This window comes from Pelophylax lessonae (assembly GCF_965119305.1).
Source record: "Pelophylax lessonae genome assembly, chromosome: 4".
Lineage (NCBI taxonomy): Eukaryota > Metazoa > Chordata > Amphibia > Anura > Ranidae > Pelophylax > Pelophylax lessonae.
The window spans coordinates 124,690,331-124,716,543 of NC_138771.1; the positions used below are offsets into that span (position 1 = coordinate 124,690,331).

General features: G+C 45.5%; 1 protein-coding gene across 1 annotated transcript in view; it reads left to right on the plus strand.

The window, feature by feature from the left end:
- Nucleotides 1–26,213, plus strand: part of ARID3B (AT-rich interaction domain 3B) — a 165,887-nt gene that overhangs the window by 129,596 nt on the left and 10,078 nt on the right. The window contains exons 5-8 of the mRNA XM_082252835.1: nt 9,831–10,014; nt 20,902–21,146; nt 22,032–22,289; nt 24,430–24,516. Coding sequence (XP_082108961.1) covers nt 9,831–10,014; nt 20,902–21,146; nt 22,032–22,289; nt 24,430–24,516 — 774 coding nt within the window. The remainder of the gene's footprint in view (nt 1–9,830; nt 10,015–20,901; nt 21,147–22,031; nt 22,290–24,429; nt 24,517–26,213) is intronic.

The following is a 26,213-nucleotide window of genomic DNA, read 5'->3' on the forward strand; positions in this document are numbered from 1 at the left end:
TTCTGTTTTTTTACATTTGAGCCCACAGTTGTTTCTTGTTGGGCTCCATGTTTTATTGTTGGCTGTGTTAGGCATGGGAATTGCATTCCTTTGGGTTTGTCCTTTTCCCACCCCTCAGTGGTTAATGCTTTTAGACGTCCCAATCGTCTAAGATTTAAAGCAGCAGCTACGTCTGTCGGTGGACGAAAGAGAAAATGGGATTTTTGTACTTACCGTACCACCGACGGACGTAGCTCCCTCCCCTCAGTTTTTCTCAGGGTTTTTGCTAATTTTCCACTGCTTGCAACTAAACTGCCAATGCAGCCGTGAGGCCGAGACTAATAGCCTAGGAGTACGACCCCTGGGTGTGTCAAAGCCTTTGGCTCTGCCTGGTCACTCCTGGTGGGAGGAGCTATTACCCAATCGTCTAAGATTTAAAGCAGCAGCTACGTCTGTCGGTGGACTCAGAGAAAAGGATTTTACGGTAAGTACAAAAGTCCCATTTTCTCCCTTCAGTCCATCCCTCAGTTACCTTTTTGTTCCTCTAGCCTCTCCCTATTAGATTGTAAGCTCTCAGGGGCTGGGCCCTCCTAACTCTGTTGTATTGTCTCCCTTTATATTGAACAAAGCGGCACAAACTGTTTGCGCGTTTAATCCTGGATAATAACCCCTGTGCTGCTTAATTACATCTAGAAGTGGTTGCATCTTTTGCATCATTTTGCATCACTAGGTACAAGTTTGTAGGTATAAAATAGTTGCAGTTGGCACAAAGATCAGGTTACACTAGATCTAAGGGTCCATTCACCCCTAGCTGGTCCATTGTGGTGCAAATAACTTTAATAAGGTTTAATGCACCACAATTTACCGAAAATCAGATCTGTACTATTTGTATTGAGGCACACCACAACACACTGTAGGGTGCTGTGATACCCTGCAGTTTATGTTTTTGTTGATTAAAGTAACATTAAACTTTTGATTTTTTTTGTTCTTTTAATTAAAATAACAAAAATTGTATACTTTGTGTGATTTTGCACAGAGCAGCCCTGAATGTCATTTTCTGGAGTCTCCCCGCCAGTGCTCCAGGCCCCTTCTCTTCAGCGAGTGCCCCCATGGAATCCCACTCTTTATAGGGGCACCTGTGTGGGCTTGCCCCCAAGCCACCCTGTCTGCATGCATCTGTTGACAGACTGGGCAACTCGGCCTCCCTCCTCGTCACAGCATTTGATTGACCACAGTGGGAGCTAATGGCTCCAGCTGCTATCATTCTACCCAATGAAGAGGAAGACAGTGGCGGGAGCCGCTGCTCTTGTGTAGGTCACTGGATCGGATCAGGCTCAGGTATGAATAAGAGGTGGGGGGATCCTGAAGCAGAGAAGGTTTTTTTTTACCTTAATGCATTGAGGTAAAAAAAAAACCTTGAGGCTTTAGAACAACTTTAAAGCCGTCCATACGCGGTTGGAATTTCGGCAGCTTCAGAGGAATCAAATAAAAAAAATTAAGTGACCCTGCTGGCTTGACAAGTCACTCAATTGACTTTTGCCAAAGGAGGCACTCTGAAAATTAACAGCATCTGCAGATAATCGTCTGCAGGCCCTCTTTGGGTGTTCTGACAGCTGCTGCAAGCGGTTTTCAGAATATAATAGCCCGGCAGGGGTGATTTATCAATCTCTGCCATTTGTGTGAATGGAGGAATCTGTTAGATTTCTCTTGTTCACCCTGCAGCCTGAACAAAATCTACTAGTGTATGCCCAGCCCATCTTGTCATTTGGTTGTTATGCTGATGCAGATAGTTTAATCCCTGACTCAGAGCAAATATTCAGACCAGTTGCTCAGACTTCCTGCAAATTTCCTAGCTGTTTCTGGTCATTGATACCAAGGGCTGCCTTTATGTAACAATTTCAGAAGGATGGCAACAATGGCAGCCTCTGTATTTCCCATGGATTTCCTTTAAATGTTTAATGGGCTGACTTACTGCCTGTCATTATCTTGATTTTTATTTCCTTTACCATGCAGTATATTACTTTGGGCAAGACTTTCACAAAAAAAAAAAAAGTCATTTGTACTGCTCAGCACATAGGTTGCAGACTTACCTTGCTGTGCATTAAGGAAGTTGATTATTTTGCTCAGAAGCTCTTTGTTTCTGCCTTAGAAACTCTGATGCTTTTATCTGTGATAACATCTTATCGTTGGAGCAGTATGTTTTCATGTTTACAGTGCAGTGCAAATGTGACAGTATTCACATTAAACATATACATTTTATTCAGTGTTGTGCAGTCTGAAATCATCAGACAATTCCCTTGCTGTTTTTATTGCATTGGTATGCTGCTATTATTATGCAGGTATGCTGGTATTGTAATAAATCTGTCCTATTTCCTGTCTGATATTATTGTAAGAGCACACAATGCTTCAAGTATGCCGTGTCTTGACATTCCATCAGCACAAACATTTCCATAAGTTATGGTGTCTAAAGTAGAGTATGTGTACATGGTTTAATATAACAGTTGAACCTTGTTTACTACCTTAATTAATACCCTCAGTGTTTGTCATGTGTGAGTGTACAGTACAAAGTACACAGACAGCAGAAAGCTGACTATACCTAGTGACGCCAAGCCACAGCTGTGATTGTCACACACCCTCCCTTCCCCCACCAGCCCCAGGTCTGAAAATAATGAGGGACAGAAGGCAGTCCATGAAACTCTGTTAGCCCTCCCATCTTGGCTACAGGAATTAGATGCTGTCACCTCTGTGATGGATGACTGTCATAGGACACTCCCAATGATTAGTGCCATTGGGGTCAGATGGCTTCCTTACACAAGGGACTTCTGGGGTTCATAGAATGTGATCGCTGCAGATACCAATAAAATGAATGGGAATTTGCAAGTGTCGTCTTTGTGACAGATGTCCGTAGATACGTTTAAGGCTAAGGAATAAGCAGACATATTTTTAGACGGCTACATGGAGCATGCAAGAATCTGCGAAATGATTCTGTGCTTTTTTCTGACATTGGTTAGGTAGATTCATTGTATGGAATGACTCTGGATATAGTTAGTATTTATAGACCCAAGGATAGGTCTCTTAATTTCAGCAGATCTTACATTTTCCTTTTACAAGGCCATACACCAATTTGTCCAGCTTTTGGTCAGTGGTGGAGGGAAACGGGATAGTACAAGACACAAAGCATTTTATAGTGATCGCATAATCTTTAAAAGTGAACATATATAGTGGTTTTATAATATGCTTTTCAGAACTAAAGGTAAAAACTTTTTTTTTTTTTTTTTAACCAAAATTAAATATTTAAAATTTTTAAAGTCTAAAAATCAGCAGGACATTTCTTACTGTTCGTGTGATGTGTGTCCTGTGCTGCAGTCTCCTTGGTTTAGTAGAAATCTTTCTCCTCTGGTTCTAACCCCCCACCCCCTCCGCTTTAATCTTCTGGTGTGGCAGGGGTAATTAGAGCTGAAGGAACTGTGACTTAAGCTTAGCTGGACTGTGCCTACACTTTCTGCTCAAGTCCTCTATTCATGGAAGCTGTACCATTACTTCTGTGAATTAAACATGATCTATGAATGGAGGTGGTGGACCTTTTCTGTCCTTTTGCACATCCTTCCTAGAGATTGATTTTTTTTTTCTTAGAAGCTATAGTGTCTATAGGTTGATGTGGAGGTAGCAAAGGCAGGCATAGTCCGGCACTCTTGAAGTGCCTGTCATAGCGCCCTCATCTTTCTCTTGTAGAGGAAGATTTATATTAAAGGAGTTGTAAAGGCAGCATGTTTATCTTAATGCAATCTATGCATTAAAATAAAAAGCCTTGTTTGTAGCAGCCTCTAATACTTACCTGAGCCCCATATCCAGCGCTGTCCATGAGTCCCTCGGCCGTCTGGGATTGGCTTAGACACAACAGCAGGGACATTGTCTCCCACGGATGTCAATGTCAGCCAATCAAGAGCGAGAGAGGGGGCAGGGCCGAACGCACACAGAGCTGCATTTCAGCTTGGGTTCCCCCATAGCAAGCTGCTTGCTGTGGGGGCACTCGTAAGGAGGGAGGGGCCAGGAGCGGCAACCAGCCCCCTGTAACCAGCCTCAGGTGATAGAGATGCAACAAATCTTCCTAAGTAGGGTTTACTCATTTATCTGCAGTCAAAAGGGCAGAAACGTGTTAAAATCTTTCTGTCAGAAGCACAGAGGAGGGTGTGGAGAGCTGAAGTTATTGTGTGAGCGCTGATTGGAGGAAAGAAACACACCTCCTCCACACAGCAGAATAACTGTGTTGTGACCAACTCAGTTCTGAGCTCCTGACCCCACTTCTCGACTCAAATTTATCTCGTGTGTCTGAAAAACTTCTCAGAAGGTACTCATGGTGATGACCGAGGAACAAAGCATCAAAGAGGAATGACACTTAGAGCTTTGAGGAGAGAGTAAACACTGACGTGCTTTGCCCATATTTTATGACTGAGGTTTACAACAACTTTAAAAGTAAATCTTTTGAATAGCTTTGAAGTGGTAGGCATTGTAAGGTGCAAGACCTTCCCTTTAGGGTCACTATTAGTGTGCTGAGCAATTTGTTTGGGTTGGCATACATAAGCCTGTGCAATATGCACCTAATGTCATTTGCAAAGACATTTGGCACCCCCTTGCCAGTCTGAGTTCGAGCTAAAGATAAAGGTCTGTCAGATTTTACTTATACAGAGTGGTAGAATCTCGCTCTATATGGTGTATAGTGCATTTGACACTAGAGCCAATCTACTGTCATGAAAATATTTATGGTATAAGCTTCCTAGAGATTGCATTTTGAGTGAATTATGGTTCTGAAGTGACCCAGGCACTTACAGGCATATATGTGGTAAACTGCTACTACTGTGAATACCTATATGTGGAAAATACAGTAATACAGTACCTAAGCACCCACTCATGGGTGGAAGAGAAGTCAGGTTCTCCCTCATACTCAACAGTACTGTCTTTTTTTTCTTTTTTTTTTTTTTTCTTTGCTGTTGGCATATTAACAGAGTGGTGAATGTATGTACTTCTGGAGGGGCTGCCATTAAAGTGATATTAAAGCTTTGTTTCTCTTTCGTTCATTGAGAGACACAGCTTCTGATTCTTCTTACCATTTGGTTATACTGCCCCCTACAGGAGTAGGACACTGGGCAGGAAAAAGCTTGACTACGCCTATGGGGTATACACCTACACTCAGCTATGGGCAAGTTTTTTTTTTTTTTTTTTTTCTGCCTAGTCAGGACTAAGGACCTAATTTCTTGCTGGGATCTCTGGTCTTGGCAATTTTTTTCCTTTTTTAAATGGATTTTTTCCTATCTTTGTTATTTTGTTCCTGTGAGAATCTACTAGTAACAGCCGGACTGGGCGACAGACTGGATAATCTAGATCCAGAGGTTCCCCCCAGTCTGGCCAGCGAGCTTGCGCAGGCCTCAGCTCCGCACTAGGTCGGCCGTGACATAGCCCCACTGGACAGGCGCTGGTTAAACATCTCACAAGGGCGCATACAACCTGGCTTCGGCCTGATTCGCAGCGTTCCTCCTAGCCGACAGCCACCCACATCAAGATGGGGCGGTGGTCTGTCAGGAGCGGTGCCCACCTTGCTCCTGGTATGGCAAGTAGCCGTCCCCCCCCCCCCCCCTCTACCTCTGTAGGGTTTTGGAGTAGACATGGGCCCCTCCCTGGAACGGTGGGACCCCCGAGTCTTTAACCCCCCCCCCCTAGCCCTCTGACAATTCAGTGGTCACTGTAGGTCTTCAGGCCATGCGGCCAGCTTGGCACCTTTCTTGGAAGGGGTGGCGCTGTGGAGGCAGTTAATTTTTAATTGCAGCCATGCCCCTTTTATTGTAGAGGGGCACCTACCCCATTTAGCGCTGCAGGACCATCAGGATACCCTGTCTGCATGTCCGCGTCACAGTGGGCGGTCCCCTTTTTAAGGGGGATATTTCCTATTGTGCGGGCCTCTATGGAGAAGCTCAGAGGGCGACCACTCGTTTTTTTGCGGGGTCCAGTAGGTGTTCCATTCGTGGACCCTTGTTCGGCGTCCCCCTTGCGGGATCGCAGTTGGTGGCCCTCCCCTCATTGTTTTTCCCGGGTGACCTTAGTATATAGCGTCCACCGCCCTCATCTGTCCATCAGATCCTGAATCTGGTTTGGCCGCCGCGGGCGCCAGTCACCCTACTGGGTCAGCGTCCAAGCACCCTAAGTGCTCAGACAGTGAGGATACTTCTGCTCCTCTAGCGGCACATGCAAAGGCGCTGGTGGATGCACTGATTGTCATGTCAGTGCATGAAATTCTAAACATGGCGCAGATGCTGGGTAGGAGGCGCCGATTCCTTTAGTTACCACAGGCCCTCCACAGTGGCGGGGGTGTTCCCCTTTTTCCGCATACTTTGACAACATTATCACATAACAGTGGGGTTGTCCAAAATGCACTCTTGTGGTTGCTTTGCGGTATCCTTCTACGGAGTCCTTGGCCTTTAAAGATCCAGTTGGTAGGAGAGCATAGGCTCTGGCCCGCCATATGTTTCACTATGGCTAGTTCGGCACTTGGATCGGTATCTGCTATTGCCCTGGTGTCGCAAACTGACTAGTGGGATACACTTTTAGTCCGGGACCTCTAGGGTAAACTGCTTCCCCCTGCCTTTGAGGCGCTTGGCAGATCAGTTGATCCAGGGGCTGCAGTTTATCTGTGATGCCTCTTTGGATGCGGCTCCTTTGATTTTGGGCTGTCTGTATCAGCAGTGGTCCTTCGGCGTATTATCTGTCTGAAATGCTGGTCTGCGGACCAGACTTCTAAGAAGGCCTTATCTGATCTCCCCTTTGTGGGGGATAAACTGTTTGGAGCTTCCATGGAAGACATCATTGAGGGTCTCGCAGGGGGGAGGAGTAGTCTTGTTCCACAGGCTACCGAGGGCAAGGAGCCCTGTCGTAGCCGTGGGCCATTCTTCTTGGCTCATAAGAGGCCTTTTTTCGTCTCAAGGAATAAAAAGTCGTTCAGGGCCTCCCCGGAGGTTCCAAGAGGACCTGGTCTGGCAAGCCACGAGTGGACTCTTCCAGACCTGCGGACAAGGCTTCCTCTGCTTGAAGAGGCGCCCTCAGACGTTTTTGGAGTGGGGGGGGGGGGACGTCTTTGCTGATTCTGGATCCGTTGACCTCTCTGGTAAAGGTCGGGTGGGTTCTCAAAGTCATTCGAGTTTGTCTTTTTTTTCTCTGGAAAGGTTCTTCCCTTCCAACCTGCGCTTGTCCCCAGATCGCTTACAGGGTCACTTTGGGGCAGTGCAAGACTTGTTACTTCATGGAGTGATTGTCTCAGTTCCGGCTCGGAATGTTTTTAGGGGTTTTACTCAAACCGGTTTACAGTTCCCTGGAAGGATGGCAGCTGGCAATTCTGGACCTCAAGGCGCTAAACTGCTTTGTGCGGGTACAGAAGTTCTGAATGGTGTCCATTCGCACGGTAGTGGCGTCCCTACATGATGGCGATTTTTTTTTTTTTTTTTATTGCTCTGCATTCCCTGGATGTGGTTCGGGCAATCAGGGTTTACCTGGCAGCTATGGAGTCTTTTGGGAAGTCAGGTTCACGGTTGGATCTCAGAGTTGGCGGCTGCTGCAACCATTTCCAGATGGGTCAGACAGCGATTCAGGCCTGTTCAATTAGGGGTCTGGTTCTTCCTTTCCCTGTTAAGACACTCGGGCGCTTAGTGCCTCCTGGGCCTTCCGTCATCAGGCATTAGTGATGCAGGTTTGCAAGGTGGCCACCTGGTCGTCTGTGCACACTTTTACAAAGTTTTATAAATTGGATGTGTTGGCATCTGCGGATGCTTCTTTTGGCCGCATGGTTTTGCAGGCTGCTGTTTAGAGGACCTGGTGCTCTTTGAGGGTGTATTGTTTTTTTTTTTTTTTCAGGTGAGCTCCAGTTGTTATGGTTGAGCTCCATGTTACCTGGTTGGCTGTTACCATTGGCAATCTTTTTCTGCTGTTCCCACCCCTCATGTTTAACACTGCTTTGAAAAGTCCCAATGGTTAGGAAGAATCAGGAGCTGTGTCCGTCAATGAACGAAAGAGAAAATGGGATTTTTTACTTGCTGTAAAATCCATTTCTCTGATGTTCATTGATGGACACAGCACCCACCCCTCTGTGGAGTTGGCTTTCTTCTGACACTGCTTGTAACAAAGCTGAGTGCCTATAGCTGAGTGTGGGTGTGTACCCCCTGGAACTGCCCATAGGCGTAGTCCAGCTTTTTCCTGCCTAGTGTCCTACTCCTGTAGGGGGGGGCAGTATAACCCAATGGTTAAGAATCGAGAGCTGTCTCCATCAATGAACTTCAGGGAAATGGATTTTACAGTTAGTCAATCTTCTTTTTTTTTTTATTTTTTTATAGTATTAAAGTAACAAACATGTCATACCTGCTCTGTACTGTGGTTTTTGCACAGAGCCGCCTGATCCTCCTTTTCTGGGGTCCCCTGCCAGAACTCCTGGCTCCTCCTCTTCAGTGAGTGCCCCCATAGAAAAAGCCTCTTTCTATGGGGTCACTCGTGCGGGCTGGCTCTCAAACCAATGTGGACGCTGCAGCACAGAAGATTTTTTTAACCTAATAAAGAGAATACATTAAAGTGGTTGTTAGAGGCACAAGGTTTTTTTTACCTTAATGCATTCTGTGCATTCCAGTATCTCGATCCAGCAATGTCCACGAGAGCCTTGCCTCTCCATGTACTCACACTTCTAATTGGCTTTTGGCAGCTGCGGGAGCCATTAGCCATTGGCTCCCTCTTCTGTCCCACAGCCAGTCAAAGGGGGTGGGCCCCAACCGCTGCTCCATGTGTGTGTATGGACACACAAAGCTGCGGGTTGAGAGCTCGCCCCCTTGGGTGCCCGACATCAAGCGTCTTGCTGTGGGGGGGAGGAGCCAGAAGCGCTGGCGAGGGACTTAAGAGGAGGATCCAAGCTGCTCTATGCAAAACCATTGTACAGAGCAGGTAAGTATATAATGCTTGTTTTTGTTTTATTTTTTTTTAAATGCAAGTCTTTAGTATCACTATTAAGGCTTAGAAGCAAAAATGTAAGCTAAAAAATACTAAGTTTTTAAAGTTGAACACATTGAGTAAAATAAAATGAACATTCCCCCAGTTAACTATTTTCTTAAAATTCTTACCCCCCAGCATATGAAGTGTACAATCTCAATGTTGCTGGCTTCTGCTTTCTTAGTGCTGCTTCTCTAAACTTCTGGTTTTCCCAGCAAACGTTAACAGTGGATAGTAGAGTCTTTAACCAATCTGCTAGCTTGGAGAAGGAAGGGGCAGGGGAATGTCTTTTCCAGCCTAGACTAAGGGACTGTGTTTCTGTTGATGCACCCAGTGTAGGGAGACACAGAAGTCTATTCCCTGCATGCAGGGGAGGCTTCATAGGATACTGCAAGAGAGAGGAGCCACCCTGAAACACGAAACCCCGGAGCAGCCGACAGGACACCAGCTTAATCTGTAACAAAGGCAATGATTAAAAAAGAAGCGGAATGCTCGATGATGAACAAATCCACTGCTAAAAGTGCCTAAAAAATTGAGGGTTTGTCACTTTTACACTAACCTATTGCTTTATCTAGCATGGGCAAAGCATGGATTCACTTTAAATGATTAGATTGCATTTCTTGTACATTTCCTGTAAATCACAGATAAAGGCATCATAAAACCCTTTTCTCTTGATGCCTAAACATTTTTCTTTTAGCTGGAAATAGTAGCAAAGTCCAACATTTTGCTTGCAAAGTAGCAAACCTATAACTGTTTTGCTTGTCACTTTTTGTACTCCTCTAAGATCCTTTAAAAAATTTCTCTGAAATTAAAATGCTAATTTTTTTGTTCTCATCCAGGCACACCGATCAGCCGCATTCCCATCATGGCCAAACAGCTACTGGACCTCTATATGCTCTACAAGCTTGTAACTGAGAAAGGTGGGCTTGTAGAGGTAATCAATAAGAAAATCTGGAGGGAGATCACAAAAGGCCTAAACCTACCAACCTCCATTACAAGCGCTGCCTTTACATTGCGCACACAGTGAGTACTTGTTCCCAGTATAATATTGTCCTTATGAAGAATAAAGTATAACTAAAAGCAAAGATTTTTTCTCTTTTGTTAATTGATGAACACAGCGCTTCATTTTCATGACCATAGGATTATATCGCCCCCTACAGGAGTAGGACACCAGGCAGAAAAAAACAAATTGGCTAGGCCTATGGGCAGTCCTAGGTGGTATACATTCCCCTCTCTGCTATAGTCCTTACATTTTTTTTTTCTTCTGCCTAGTCAGGAGTAAGGACCTAGCTCCCTGCTGGGATCTTTGGTTCTAGCAATTTTTTCTTTTTAAATGGCATTTCTCTTTCGTTCATTGACACACAGCTCCTGATATTTATAACCATTGGGTTATACTGCCCCCTACAGGAGTAGAACACTAGACAAGAATTTTGGCTACACCCATGGGCAGTCCCTGGGGTATGCTCTCTGCTATAGCCACTCAGTTTTTTTTTCTGCCTAGTTAGTTTCCTTGGTGGGATCTTTGATCCTGGCAAAACATTTTTAGATAGAAATTTTTTTTCTCCTGGATTTTTTCCTTGTGAGATCTACAATCAACTGCCAAACTGGGTGATGGGCCGTATAATCTAGATCCAGCGGTTACCCCAGTTTGGCCAGCGAGCACGTTAGGTCGGCCACGACATAGCTCCACTGAACGGGGGCTGGCCTGCGAGTTAAATGCCTAGCGAAGTTGCATACGACCGGGACTCGGCCCGAGTCGCAGGCTACCTCCTGCACGACAGCCTCCCATTTAGATGGAGAGGGGTTCTGTCTGAAATGGTTCCTGTCTGGTTCCTGGTATGGTGAGTAGCCCCCCCCCCCGGAGGGTTTTGGGGTTGAACGTGGGCCCCTCCTTGGGACGGTTGGACCCCCGAATTCCCCTCCTTCCCGCAGGCACCACCCCATTGGCAAGTCCCTGATCTTGCCCCCTCCCCTCAACGCTGGGGCTATTTGGGTGGTCTGGCCACTTTCCTGGGATGTGGGCAGGGCGCTAACCGGTGATGGGGGCAGGGGGGTTTCATCGCCAGCGACCGGACAATCGATTGTGTGTGGTCTCCCTTCTGGGTCCCTGTAAGCCTTGTGGTGTCTCCATTTTTTTGTAGCCTGTATGTTTCTATACACGGCCATATTTGTGTAGTCCGGCGGCTATTTTATTGTGGTTTGCCATTGGAAATAGAGGCGGTCGTGATAGTGGAGCCCTGTGGGCGGCGATTTTGACTGTGGGAGGCCCCCCTCATCCCCTGGTGCTGATTGCTGGATCATTTTACTTCCTGATCGCTGCACGTGTAGTTAGATTCTCCTGGTGACTGCAGGTGCCTGTTTCTGTGTGGTAAATCTGGTGGCGTCCTCTCCCCTTTTGCTGAGGATCACTTAATGCTTTGTGCCTGGTGACCGGGTGGTGCTGCCAGCACTGTGGGGGGGGGGGGCTGTCCCTTAGCGTTTTACACTTTTTGTGGGGTCCCCCTGGTGAAGGAGTCTTTGGCGCACATTTCCCCACCTGATCCCCTTTCTGAGGCCACCATCCATCAGTGCACTGACTGGGGTCCTGGAGTCCCTTGTGTCCTGGGTGGAGGTGGCTTGCAGGAGACGGGCTTGCAAAAAGCACCCCCGCCTTCCCTTGCCTCATCAGATCCTGAATCTGATAAGGCCACCGCGGACGTAGGTCACCCTGTTGGGTCTGCAACCACGCGCCTGGATAGTGAGGATGATTCCTCCAAGTCTACAACCGCACAGGAAAAGGCGCTGGTGGATGCACTGATTGTATCTGTGCGTGAGACCCTGAAGATGGAGGATGCAGCTGAAGCTGCAACAGAGGTGTAGGTGCCCTTGGACACTCTCAAGCCATCCAAAGAGGCAAAGGTGTTTTCTTTCCCTGCCTATTTTGACAGAATGTTTGCTAAAGAGTAGGGATGACCAAAGCATCCCCATGGGGTCCCGAAGCGCTTTACTAGGTGTTACCCCTATGAGGAGTCCCTTCTTAAGAAGTGGACTGTGCCACCGGTGGTGGACCCTCTGGTTTCCAGATTAAACAAGGCAGCCATTATTCCGGTTGAAGAGTCTCTGGCCTTTAAGGATCCGGCTGACTAGAAGGCGGAGGCTGTGGCCCACACTATGTACACTCTGGCTGGTTTGGCACTGTGGCCAGAATTCACCATTGCCCTAGTGTCGCAAACTCTGACCGAGTGGGCTAAGCTTTTACGCCGTGATCTGGAGTGAGAACAGCTCCCTGCCTTTGCTGAGCTGGCAGACCAGCTGGTCTTGGGGGCTGCAGTTTATCTGTGATGCCTCTTTGAATGGGGCTCCCCCAGTGGCTCGGCTCTTTCAGCAATGGACCTTCGGCGTGTCTTTTGACTTAAATGCTGCTTAAGCCTGACTGTTTTCTGCCTGGTGTGAGACAGGAAGGTCTTTCACACCTGGAACACCAGGCTGTAAACTGTATGTAGTTGAGGCTACATTTATTTCAGGTGCTTTATATAGCACCGTCAATTTACGCAGTGCTTTACATATACATTGTACATTCACTTCAGTCCCTACACTCACATTCATACACATACTAGGGCCAATTTAGACAGAAGCCAATTGTGCGTGAGACCCTGAAGATGGAGGACGCAGCTGAAGCTGTGACAGGGGCGCAATTACCCTTTGGCACTCACAAGCCATCCAAAGCTGCAAAGGTGTTTCCTTTCCCTGCCTATTTTGACAGAATTGTCCCTAAAGAGTGGGGGTGACTAAAGTGTCCCCATGGGGTCCCTAAACCCTTTACTAGGCATTACCCCTATAAAGAGGGTCCCTCCTTAAGAAGTGGACTGTGCCACTGGTGGGGGACCCTCCGGTTTTCAGACTAAAGGCAACCACGATTCCAGTTGAAGAGTCCCTTTAAGGATCCGGCTGACAGGAATGGGGAGGCTGTGGCCCGCACTATGTACACTCTGGCTAGTTCAGCAATGAGGCAGGCATTCACCATTGCCCTAGTTTTGCAAACTCTAGACTGAGTGGGCTAAGCTCCTACACCGTGACCCGGAGGGGGGTAACTGCTCCCCCCTGCCTTTGCCGAGCTGGCAGACCAGCTGGTTCAGGGGCTGCAGTTTATCTGTGATGCCTTTTTGGATGCGGCTACCCTGATGGCTCGCGCCTCTGTTTTGTCAGTGGCATGTTTTTGGCTCAAGTGCTGGTCTGCGGATCAGACTTCAAAAAAGGCCTTGACTGATCTTTCTTTTCAAGGAGATCATCTGTTTGGAGCTACCCTGGTTGACATCATTAAAGGTCTCTGGTTGACATCATTAAAGGTCTCCCAGCAGGGGGAAGAGCACCTTTTTCTTCTGCAGGCTACTAAGGGCAAGGAACCTCGCTGTAGACGTGGGCTTTTATTCTCAGTTCATAAGTTTTTTCGTCCCTCAGGGTCGACTGACAAGGGTTCGAAGCCTTTCAGGTCGCCTTCTGCAGATCCAAACGAACCTGGTCTGGCAAGCCAAGATCTGGCTTCTCCAGACCCGGACAAGGTTCCTTCTGCATGAAGGTGCGCCCTCACCTGTATCGGGCGTGGCGTATTCGCTGATTTCCGGACCCGTTGACTTCCTGGGTGCAAGACAAGTGGGTCCACTATGTAATTCGGTCCGGCTACAAGATTGAGTTTTGCTCTTGTCCCCCCAGCAAGGCTTTTTCCTTCCAAATTGTGCCTTTCCCCAGACTGCTTACAGGGCCTGTTTGGGGCTGTACAAGACCTGTTCCTTCAAGGGGTGATTGTCCTGGTTTCCAACCTCGAACGTTTTCAAGGTTTTTACTCAAACTTGCTCACATTTCCCAGAAAGGAAGGCAAAGTGCGTCCAATCCTGGACCTCAAGGCACTAAACTGCTTTGCAGGTACAGAAGTTCAGAATGGAGTCCATTCGAACGCGGGTAGCATCCCTACGTCAGGGGGATTTCCTAGCCTCTATTGATAGAAGGGATGCCTACCGTCGCATTCCAATATGTGCCACTCACCAGGGTTTTCTGCTGCTAAGGTTGGCAGAATGGTTCGTTCCAGCCCTCTCCGCCGTACACATTCCCAGCAGTGCGGGCTCTAAATTCTCTAAATTCCCTTGCTTACGCTGCCCAGAAGGTGGCCTTTTTAGTGGCTATCACCTCTGTGCGCCAGGTGTTGGAACTGGCAGCGTTATCCTGTCGTTCACCTTACCTGGTGATTCACAGGAAAAGGTGGTTCTTCACCCCTGTCTGTCATTCCTTCCAAAGGTTGTCTCTGATTTTCATTGTTTTGCCTTCCCTGAAACCCAGTTGTAAACATCTGAAGGAAATTGCTTTGCGTGCCTTGGATATGGTCCAGGCAATTAGGGTGTACCTGGCAACTACGGACTCTTTCAGGAAGTCACTTTGTGCTCACGGATAGACCTCTAAAAGGGTTGTCCGCTTCCTCTGCGACCATTTCCAGATGGATCAGACAGATGGTGGTTCAGGCCTATTCCATCAGGGGTCAGGTTCCTCCTTTCCCTGTCAAGGCGCACTCTGAGGGCTCTTGGTGCCTCCTGGGCTTTCCGTCATGAGTCATCAGTGACACAGGTTTGCAAGGTGGCCACCTGGTCGTCGGTGCACACTTTCACAAAGTCTTATAAAGTGGATGTGTTGGCATCTGTGGATGCTTCTTTTGGCCACAAGGTTTTGGAGGCTGTTGTTGAGGACCTGATCCTCTTTGAGGGTGTGTTGTATTTTTCAGGTGGACTACAGTTTGGTTGAGCTCCTGTTGTCTGGTTGGCTATTTAGTCTTGGGAATTTTTTAGCTGTTCCCACCCTTCATGTTTAACACTGCTTTGGGATGTCTCAATGGTTATGAATATCAGGAGCTGTGTCCGTAAATGAGCAAAAGAGAAAATGGGATTTTTGACTTACCGTAAAATCCATTTCTTTGATGTTCATTGACGGACACAGCACCCACCCCTCTGTGGAGTTATATTTCTCCTGACACTGCTTGTAACAAAACTGAGTGCTAAAGCAGAGAGGGAGTATACCCCCTGGGACTGCCCATGGATGTAGCCAGAATTCTTTTCTGCCTAGTGTCCTACTTCTGTAGGGGGCAGTATAACCCAATGGTTATGACCATCACGAGCTGTTCGTCAATGAACATTGGACAAATGGATTTTACGGTAAGTCATAAATCCCATTTTTTTTTTTTCCTCCTGGTGTTTTTCCTGTGACTAGAAAACACACAGAGGGTGCACCGACCGACGAGAAGACTAGCCACAGTGTGGGTAGTCTTCTTGTGTGGCTCTGAAAAGGAATTCCTTGAAACGGGTCAGCCCATGGGGTCCTCAGTGATTTATACCCATATGTGTTGATACATTGGATGGAATTTACAGAGATCTGTGATGCGCAATTTTCTGTTGTCTTTGGAAGTACAATACTTGTTTTCATTCAATAAATCATTTGTCTCTGGATAATTCACTAGGTTGGTGCGAGCTCTGTGTTTTGTATAGTTGCAATGTTAGACCTGCCTAAATCTTTGAGGGCAGCAAGACCGTGGTTACCCGTTTCTAAGCCAATGAAGACATAAGCACATCCATCCGGAGGGGCTATTTTCCTAAGCGCAGGAGGCATTATGTGTGTGACTGTTTGTTTTTTTTTTCCTGTGAGATCTACAATCAACTGCCGGGTTGGGTTACATGCTGGATAGCTAGATCCAGTGGTCCACCCCATCTGGTCGAGTATGTGCAGATCGGAGCTCCACGCTAGTTTAGCTGTACTTAGCCCCACTGGGAGGGGGCTGGCCTGCGAGCTAAGCATCTCGCGAGGTCGCTTATCACCGCGTCCTAGCCCGAGTCGCAGAGTTCTTTCTAGCTGACAGCCCCCTGTTTTCTGTGGGTATGGTAAGGATGATGTCGCCCCTCTCCTCCTGGATGCAGTAAGGGGCAGACGGGAGCACCATCTGGGGTGGTCTGACCTGTGGGTTCCCCTCCTGCCCCCCTCTATTTTGTGTGGTCCCTGTGGGCCACGCCTGCCTGGAGGATGGAGGGTGCAGTTGAGGTGGCTGCGGAGTTGGCCGCTCCTTTTGGTACTCACAAGCTGTCTCGCACGGCAAGTGTTAACTTGTACCGCCTATTTTGACAAGTTTGTCTACAAAGATTAGGAGCGCCCAAAAGGTCCCCTTTGTGGTTCATAAACATTTGGGATGAGGTAGCCCTTTGAAGAGTCACTTCTGAAGATGTGGACTGTCCCACCAGTGGTGGGCCCTCCTGTCTCCAGGTTAAATAAGGCAACCATGTTACCAGTAGAGCAGGGGTGTCCATACTTTTTTCAAAGGGGGTCAGATTTAATGAAGTCAACATGCGTGAGGGCCGACCATTTTGCCTGACATTCTTTGGACCATTAAAATTAAATGCAAATTAACTATTTTATGCAAAGTTTATTGCAAACTGCATACTTTTCATTTCGTCACATGGATGACAAATCTAAACAGGTGTTAAATCATTCTGCCTTTCAAATCTGAAGGCCAGATGAAGAAAAAATCCAGGAAGCTGAAATATATAAATAAATAAAAAATCAAGAACATTGTAAAGTACATTACATATTATTGGTAATAAAGGTTGTCAACTTTTAAGTAAAAAAAAATATGAACAGGTACATAAACACCAAGTATACATGTTGTTTTTAAATATTTTTATAACTGAGTTAGACCAGCTGACATTAATTTTCTTACAATTTTCTGTACAATTTTATTTCGATTTACCTCCAACTATGTAGTACAAGGGCCTTCCTAATAGGATACAATTGAAAGTGTTTAGTTTTGACCTCATATTATATGGTTTTTGGTAAATCTAACAGAAAATTGTACAGGAAAATTGAACATGTATGGCCAGGCTTACTGAGATTTTACAATGTATGTAAAATCTCAAGGTTTTACATACATTGATGATTAATGATGGCAGCAATAATAGTCATGAATGAATCCAATGTATTTTTCCAAATTACCTGTGGGACCATATTAAAGCGGCCCACGGTCCAGACTTTGGACATGCCTGCGGTAGAGGAATCCCCAGCCTTTAAAGATCCGGCTGACAGAAAAGCAGAGTCTGTGGCCCACATCATGCTCACTATTGCTGGTTTAACGTTAGAGCCAGTCCTATCCATTGCTCTGGTGTTGCAAGCTCTGAGTGGGCTAAACTTTTGCACCATGGTTTGGGGGGTTAGCAGATTCCTCTGAGTTGGTGGACCAGAGTTGGTCCAGGGGCTGCAATTTGTCTGCAATGCCTCCTGCGACGCTGCCCCCTTTGTTTTCAAACTATTTGTATCGGCAGTGGTGTTTAGGCGTGTGTTGTGGCTTAAAGTGATTGTAAAGTTTTTTTTTTTTTTTCCCCCCCTAGAAAAATAACAAACATGTACTTACCTGCTCTGTGGTTTTGCGCAGAGCAGCCCGGATCCTCCTCTTATCGGGTCCCTCTATTATGATCCTGGCCCCTCCCTCCTGTTCAGTGCCCCCACAGCAAGCAGCTTGGTATGGGGGCACCCAAGCCGAGTCAAAGCTCTGTGTTCATTCAGAAAGGGAGCCCTGTCCCGGCCCTGCTCCCTCTCTCCCCTGATTGGCTAGCTGACCTTGACAGCAGCGGCAGCCAGTGGCGCCACTGTTCTCTCAGCCAATCAGGATGGAGACGTTCGGATTGCTGAGACATCGCTTGACAGAGGGACCTCAGGTAAGTGTTAGGGGGGCTGCTGCACATAGAAGGCTTTTTATCTTAATGCATTAGGATAAAAAAAATCTTTCTGCCTTTACAACTCCTTTAGGTGTTGGTCTGTGGCCAAAGCTCTTTGGCCCTTTCAAGCTGATTGCCTGTTTGGGGCTACCCTGGATGACATAATTCTCTAAAGCTGCGGACAAGGCCCCTTCAGCCCCTAGCACATGCCTGGGGGAGAGGGGGGGGGGGGCGTCTTCGTTGGTTTTAGGACCCGTGGACCTCCTTGGTGACCGTCAAATGGGTCCACAAAGTAGTTCTGTCTGGTTACAAGATAGTTTCGTTCTTGCCCTCCGGAAAGGTTCCTCCCATCCAATATCCGTCTGTCCCCAGACCTGCTACAAGCTCTCTTCGGGGTGGTGCAGGACCTGGTACTTCAGGGAGTAATTGTCCTGGTTCCGGTATCCGAAAGGTCTCAAGGTTTTTAATCTAACCTGTTTCTGGTTTGAAGGAGGATGGCAGGGTTTGTCCGATTCTGGACTTCAAGGCCCTGAACTGTTTTGTGCGGGTAAAGAAATTCAGAATGGAGTGCATTCTCCCAGTGGTGACATCCCTGCAATCAGGGAGATTTCCTAGCCTCTATATCAAAGATGTTTACTTGCACATTCCAATATGTACCCAACACCAGCGTTTCCTATGATTTGCTGTGGGAGAGAAGCACTATCCGTTTGTGGCGTTACCCTTTGGTCTAGCCTCCACTCCTCGAGTCTTCACAAAGGTGTTGACCATGGTTTTGTCTATGCTACATCAGCGGGGGATTGCTTTGCTGGGCTACTTGGACAACGACCCCTTGTGAGTGGAGTCCTCATCGGCATTGACGGATGACGTGGAGATCACTTTCCAGACCTTGACGGAGTTCAGTTGGCTTCTGAACTACCAGAAGTCTGCCCTGATCCCATCCAGGAAAAAGGATTATCTGGGTCTGACTCGGGATTCAGCTCTGGCCTGTGTGGTTCTTCCTCAGGACAAACGCCAGAAATTGCATGGTGCGTTTCCTCTGTTGCTGTTCCACAGGTGGTTCTACCTCTGAACTTGCATGCGAGTGCTGGGCCTGATAGTGTCTACCTTTTGAGGCGGTCCCGTTTGCACAGTTCCATACAAGGTCCTTTCAGAGGGAGATCCTGGTGAAATGGGACAAGTGTCCAAAGTCTCTGAAAAACAAGATTCAACTAAGCCAGCAAACCAGGGGTTCCCTGGTCTGGTGGCTTTATTCTCCGTCTCTTTGGCAGGGCATGTCTTTTCTCCCCTTGTATTAGGACAGTGGTCACGACGTAGGCCAGCCTGTCCAGTTGGGAAGGTGTCCTAAGGCTGAGCTCTGCTCAGAGCTTTTGGACGCTGGAAGAATCCAGACTACCGATCAATGTCTTGGAACTTCGGGAAATCAGTCTGGATCACTGGACTGTTCAGAGCCAGTCGGACAATGCCACAGCAGTGGCTTATGTCAATCATCAGGGCGGAACACTTTATTCTGACTCTCACCGCCGTGCACATTCCAGGTGTGGAAAATTGGCAGGTGGACTATCTTAGTTCGCAGGCGTTGGACCATGGGGAGTGATGCTTTCATCCGGACGGGATTCAGCTGATATGTCTATGGTGGGGCAGACTTCCATTTGAATGAAGACATTGTGTTGCCTTCTTTGTGTCCCAGACCCGCTCATCCCTTAGGAATTTGCGTTGTGTGCCCTTTATGTGGTTCGGATAATTCGAGTGTATCTGGCAGCCACGGAGTCTTTTTGGAAGTCACTCACTGTTTGTGATCACGAAGACCAAGAAAAGGACTATCGGTTTTTCCTGTCACCATTTACAGATGGATCAGACAGGGTCGGGTTCCTCCTTTCCCTGTAACGGTGCACTCTACTGGGGCGCTTAGTTCTTCTTGGGCATTCCATCACGTGTGAGTGGCGCAGGTTTGCAAAGCGGCCACCTGGTCGTTGGTGCATAGTTTCACAAAATTCTATAAACCTGGATGTTTTGGCTTCCTTTTGCCGCAAGGTTTTGAAGGCTGCTGTTTAAGAGGGTCTGTTCCCTCTTTGGGGGGATGTATTGTTCAGGTTGGGCTCCAGTTGTGCTTTTTTTTTTTTTTTTTTTTTTTTTTTTTTTTTTTTTTAAAGCCATTTTACCTGGATCGCTTCCTGTGTCTAACCCTAGGTTTTTTTGTCCCACCTCTCAATGTTTTTGGCACTGCTTGGGGATGTCCCTATGGTTCTGAATATGGAGCACTGGCCGTCAATGAATGAGAGCAAATAGGATTTTTATTACCGTAAAATCTATTTCTCTAAGTTCATTGATGCACCCAGCCCTCTATGGAGCTTTGATGTTACTAAACTAAAGGCTTATAGCAGAGAGGGGGATGTATACCAGCCCATAGGCATAGCCAATTTATTTTTTTGTCTAATGTCCTACTTCTGTAGGGGGCGCTATAACCCTTTTGGTTCTCAATATGAAGAGCACTCTGTCCATCAATGAACCCAGAGAAATGTATTTTACGGTAGGTAACAAAAATCCATTTTTTTTTTTGTTTTGAATAGAAGGGAAAAGGATTGGAATATCCGTCAGTTTTAATTGCTGTGTATGTCCCCGTTTAGGAGGATCATCCTCTTTCTGTTCTGTTACCCATTATCATTGAAAGTAAGGGAAAATCCCACATTTTTGGCTGTCCCCAGAAAAGTAAGAGGGGAAATCTTCCAATGGGGACACTAGTTATGGGGACCTGGGGGTCCCTGTGGAATTCCCTAATTTGCAGATTTCCTCTCACTTCCTGTTTGGCTATGGGACAGGAATTGAAGGTAAATCTCCCTAATAGGACACATGTGGCAAAAATCTTAGAGGTTATATACCCTTCCTTGCTCTATCCAATATGAAAACGTTTTCCGTATAGTTCTACTTTAACTTTTGATATTTTTATTATGTTAATGTTTTGGTTTGTAGTTTTCTATTTTGTTTCCTGCCATTGCCTAAAATAACTCTTGCATTTTGGAACCAAGGTTATGTCTTAATTTTTCCGTCTTTTTCACTGTTTGCTTGCACAATCATTTATTTATCCCTCTGTCTGCCCTGAATGGGGAAACTAGTTCTGATCTGGATGTGTGAGAAGTTTGTGCTCACAGGTGAAAGGGAAGTGATTTTTCATTTGGTGCATCCTGCTTGCATCTTACAGATATATGAAGTACCTTTATCTCTACGAGTGTGAGAAGAAGTCTCTTAGCTCTCCGGCTGAGTTGCAAGCTGCTATAGATGGAAATAGACGAGAAGGAAGGCGCCCAAGTTATGGCACTTCTTCCTTTAGCTATTCCCCCACTCCGGGAGGGCCCAACACACTTTTGGGAGCTCCAAAACTTCCTGTGCCCATGCTCGGAGTCCACCCAACTTCTCGTATGACACCAACAACGCCGCTGAAGAAAGGTCAGATTGCTGTGAAAATTGGAAAAAAAAACTAGCTTTCTGTTATTGCATAAAAACCTGCTTGCATGTTTTGTGAAATCTGGTACCCAAATATACTGATGCCTTGTCCTGCAGCTCCCCCTGGTGTCTAAAGAATAGCAAATGTATATACTGTTTTTCAGTCTTAAACAGTCATCCTGAAATTTTTAACCTACAATAAAAAGGTGATTTTTTTTTTTCTTAGAGAAAAATGATTAGGATCAGGTTTTTTTTTTTTTTCTGCTGCTTTTTGGGGAACACATTGTGTAGTTGTAGATCAGCTAGTTGTATATTGAGTTATTTAGATGGAAGTACAGCTATCCTTTAAAGTAAATATAAACTGTAACAATGAACTTTGGCACAATATCACCACCCTTTTATGCCCTAGTAACCATTGTCACTGGAAAATGAGAATTCCCTTTCTCTATGTATTACCAAGAAAATGTCGTATACTAGTGTATTATAGGGTTCTGTTGACTTGGTTACCACTGGCTTCGGGACATGGAGAGTAAAATCTTCAGCAGACACACCAAAAAAATGAAAATTTCGGTTTTACACTTTATTTAAAAATACAAAAAGTTTTGGCTGGAGTTTTACTTTGGTGTTAAGAATGAATAAGTAGTTAGGGGTTGTACGATGAGCGGCAACAGCCTCTCCTAGAGTACCAACAAAAAATTGTACTTGTATACGCCCCCACGGCCCCTCCCCCCGCTTTTAAATTCCTGGCCTACATTTTTATGGGTTCAATAACTTATCTTAACTGGCAGTTCAAATCACTATCTTCCTACCTTGCTTTTTTGAACTATGTCCCAGAACTTCAAGCTTTACATGGCCAGCTGTGCTAACCTTAATACGTTTTTGTTATAGGTGACAGTCCTGCAGGCATGTTACCTAATCGGATGGCAGTAGCTGCTGGGCCTATAAGTGCACAGCATACCCCTACAGGACTGCGATCTGCTCAAGTAGAGCAGCTAAAGGAAAGGCTGGAGACAGGCGAGCCCCTTGAGAAGCGAATAGCACGTACACCAATGGAAGAGCAACAAAGGCTCATGCAGCAAGCCCTCCAACACAATCTTTTAAGCATGGCACGACAGATACCTATGAAACTTAAGATTAATGGGAAGGGTAAGTAATTCACGATCTCATGCATTATAATAAACCAAGAACTCCTTGGCATATTGCCAGATTTTCAAAAATATTTGATATGAGCTTGGAATAAAAGGCCAGTTTATGGCGGATCTTCATAAATGTGTGGCTGACATTGACACCAACGTATGCTGGCACTATGTGGAGTGGGTTTGTGGTCACCTTTTTGTTAATCGCAATACTTTTCACCTTGTCTAACTCCTCATGGAGTAAGTAAAATTATGTGCAAGTATTTAAAAGACTCTCCTCCTAAAGAAGTATGGACAAAGCTTTTTTGGCTATACTTCTCCTATGGATCACAGGAGTGCGCAGTCTGTTCTGCTCTCCCATGACCCATTTTCAGCAGACAGCGGGCTAGAAACCTGCTCATGTCACAGAGCCGTTCCAGGCTCTTAAAGGATCCCGACCATATGTTCAGCATCCACCCAGATTTCTGGACTGGCAGCTGGTTCAGCCTCTCACAGTGCTGCTGAGAGCCTGAGCCAGCCGCTTCCGCCCCCCTCCACTGCCCAGCGCTCTAGTGAGTGCTTGGAGGGGCAGAGGGCCAGTGATTGATAGTCACCAGCTCTCTCCAAGCTGAAGACCAAGAGCTGAGCAATTAGCAGTGTTTTATTGCTCAGTTCTTGGTCTTCGAGCTGGCAGGGGACAGGTGCAGCATCGGACCAATGCTGAATCCACCTAATTAGCATTTTGTTTTTCCTAATAAATTCTATACTTTTCTTTTAACATTCAGTTTTTCCCCTCTGTAAAATTCACAATGGGGTCTATTTAAAAAGACAGAGAATGTGACTTTCACAACCACTCTGGTGGAGAACCATCTATCTAAACTGTTTGACCAAGAAGCGGAAGATGTAGGACTTCAGTACTTTTTGAGACACTGACCTAAATTAAACTGATACTAAACCGAGAAGTGTTGACATAAATCATATATATCATGCCACTTTATTTTTTTTATATTCTCCAAGTACCATTATTCCTGCAGCGCTGTTATGTGGATACATGATCTTTCCCCGTTCTTAAGCATCTGAAGGTAAAGATTCTTGAGGGGCTTCTATTACTCTGCTGATGTATACTTTCTACAGTGGGAGTCTGTGCTTGATTAGCCCTGATTGGTGCTGGGCCAGTCACATGGCAAAAAAAAAAAAAAATTCAAAGGAGCAATTTAAATTACGTTATGAATATCAAATAACTTTTACAGCTCCCAAAAACTTTATTGAACATCAAATGTTTTTTTTTGTGTATTATGGTGTAGGTGGAGTAAAAGATGATTGACACTAGCTTTCAGTTTGTTCAGTCTGCATCCAAGGCTTTTTTTTATTTTTATTTTACAGTTATTAGCAATTACATTGGATATATTTAATACTGATCTATAGTAAAGCTAAGCGTTTTGTGAGTTTTAGTGAATGTTTTACTTTAGTTTTAGCAATTACATTGGATATATTTAATACTGATCTATAGTAAAGCTAAGCGTTTTGTGAGTTTTAGTGAATGTAATCAATACGCATACTATATTCCAACCCCGCTGCGTTTAGCAATAGGACAACATGGAGAAGGAGGGAGAGGGAGTGTAATTTACCACTGCATATACAACCACATGCATGACTATAGTCACATGGGCTGAACAGATTAAAAAACAAACAAATATGTTAGAAGGGAACTGAAACTGGAGCATGCTCAGTAGAGGACACCAGCTGGTGTAAGCAATCTAAGGCTGCAGTTGAGCACACAGAGAAGATGGGAGAGAAAGCTGAAGGCAGGATCAACCGGGTATTTCACTCTACACAAATGCTTTAGTGGCTTTGTGAATATGCACACTGTTATATAGCATATAATGAGAGTTTTTCATAATCTGGGTTTGACACTTTAAGCATGCAGCAAGTGTAGCCTGCATACCTTTTCCTGGTTAGTATCTGAGCATATTGAAGCAATTGGTTTAGTATGACACCTGTGCAGCTAAGATTTTCAGATAAAAGGAGTCAGTGGAGGCATCTCCCATGGAAGGTAACCCTAACTATGATGCAAGTTTGTGGATGTTATCAAGCATATATAAACACTCTGTACGAGTCTGCCTTTCACATCACGCCATTTATTAATGTACTGATGCCTCTTACTTTTTCAGCAACTCAGGATCGGCAGGACATGGCTCTCAATCTGGGCTCTGGCAGTATCAACATGTCCATTGAAATTAATGGCACTATGTACACAGGTAATGAGCAGCCTATTGTGGGGTGGGGGGCAGTATAAAAATGGGGTACTTTTTTATATTTTTTGTACTTGCAAGCCTAAAACCTGGATGAAGGAATTGAAATAATAGCATAGCGGTAAAATATAACATTGGTTGTAACTCCACTTTCTTTGATTGTGCTGCATAAGGTCTTTAGGTGCCTAGCATAAAATAAGTCTATTACAGAAGAAATAATGGTGGCTGCCATTGCTGACCCCCTACTTTACCTATTTGTTTGCTTCCGTGTACAGATTTAGAACAATTAAGCAGATAAGGCAAGTCAGAATTCCTCATCTGCTTACTTGCTTGTGCTCAGTGATTTTAACTGTTAAAGTATTAGGGCCATGCATACCTCCATTCTACCACCCTTTAGAAAATGCTAGTTTTTAACCACCAGTCCAGAACTAGTATGCAAATTTGAAATGTCAGCAAAAACTAAAGTCCTTATCTGCATACTTGTTGATTAGTGAGTCAAGGCATTGAAGCAGGTCGGTCAGCATGTTTCCTTTAAGTCAGGTTTCATTTAATTACAGATAACGTTTTCCGTACTGTGTATTAACAGAACTCCAGACAACACAAAATAATACAGGGCTGCATGGGGCATGTATAGTAAAACTTGTATTTCTTTTCCTTTGTTTTTAGCAAAAAATTGCGTCCGTGAACCTAAATCTGCTTCTAGGCCTCAATTTTCTGTTTAGATAACTGGTCACTGCTGCATCCTGTCCAAGTGTAATGTATCTAGTGACCTGGTAGTTCTTCCCAGGCAATGCTTGTGTAATCATGGAGTGGGTGGTGCATTAGCTTTCTGCAATCTCTCCCCACCTAGCCATTCCCCTTCTTGATTGGCAGCACATTGCAAATCAGTAGCTGGATGCTCTCTCCCCCCCCCCCCCCCCGCGCCCCCACCAGTGCTGCCCAGTCATTAAAGGCGGTAGCACTGGTACCACTAAATGAGGGAAAATTAATTTTTTTTTTCTGGTACATAAAATGAATAATGTGAACTCCTTTTGTACACGAGGAGCTTTCATCAAATTCAAGGTTACTCCCAATAAAGCCATGCACATAACCCTGTCCAAGTCCTACCCTTGATTGTCTAAAATTGCCCACTGTCTCTGCACCCTAAATACATGCAGTGAAAGCACAGATTGCCAGCACACCATGGATCTTCAAGATAACTTCGAAACGTTTATTAAAATTACATCAACAGCGGTAAGGTGCAACGGTTGAGGGCTACACAGGACTCTGTCAGGCATGCAGAGATTTTATCTTCAGTGCTTCTTCAGACATGAGAAATTTGCACATAAAGGGAGGATCATTTCCATAACCCAATACTATTCATAAGCTTTGGGACAGTTTGTGATGACATAATTGCTTTTTTTAGGAGGTTTTGTAATTGGATTCCTTAGGCACATTTAGCATAAAAAAAAACCATTTGGGATTCTTATGATAACATAGGACTGTAACCTTAGCTGATACAAGAACACGTAGTGTGCAAGAGAACACATAATTGCCTCTTATGAGACAGCTGGGTTTCTGTAACGGTATAATCATATACAGTAAAACCTTCGATTGCAAGCATAATTCGTTCTGAAAACACGCTTTTAATCCAAAGCGCTCGTATATCAAAGTGAATTTCCCCATAAGAAATAATGGAAACTCAGATGATTCGTTCCACAACC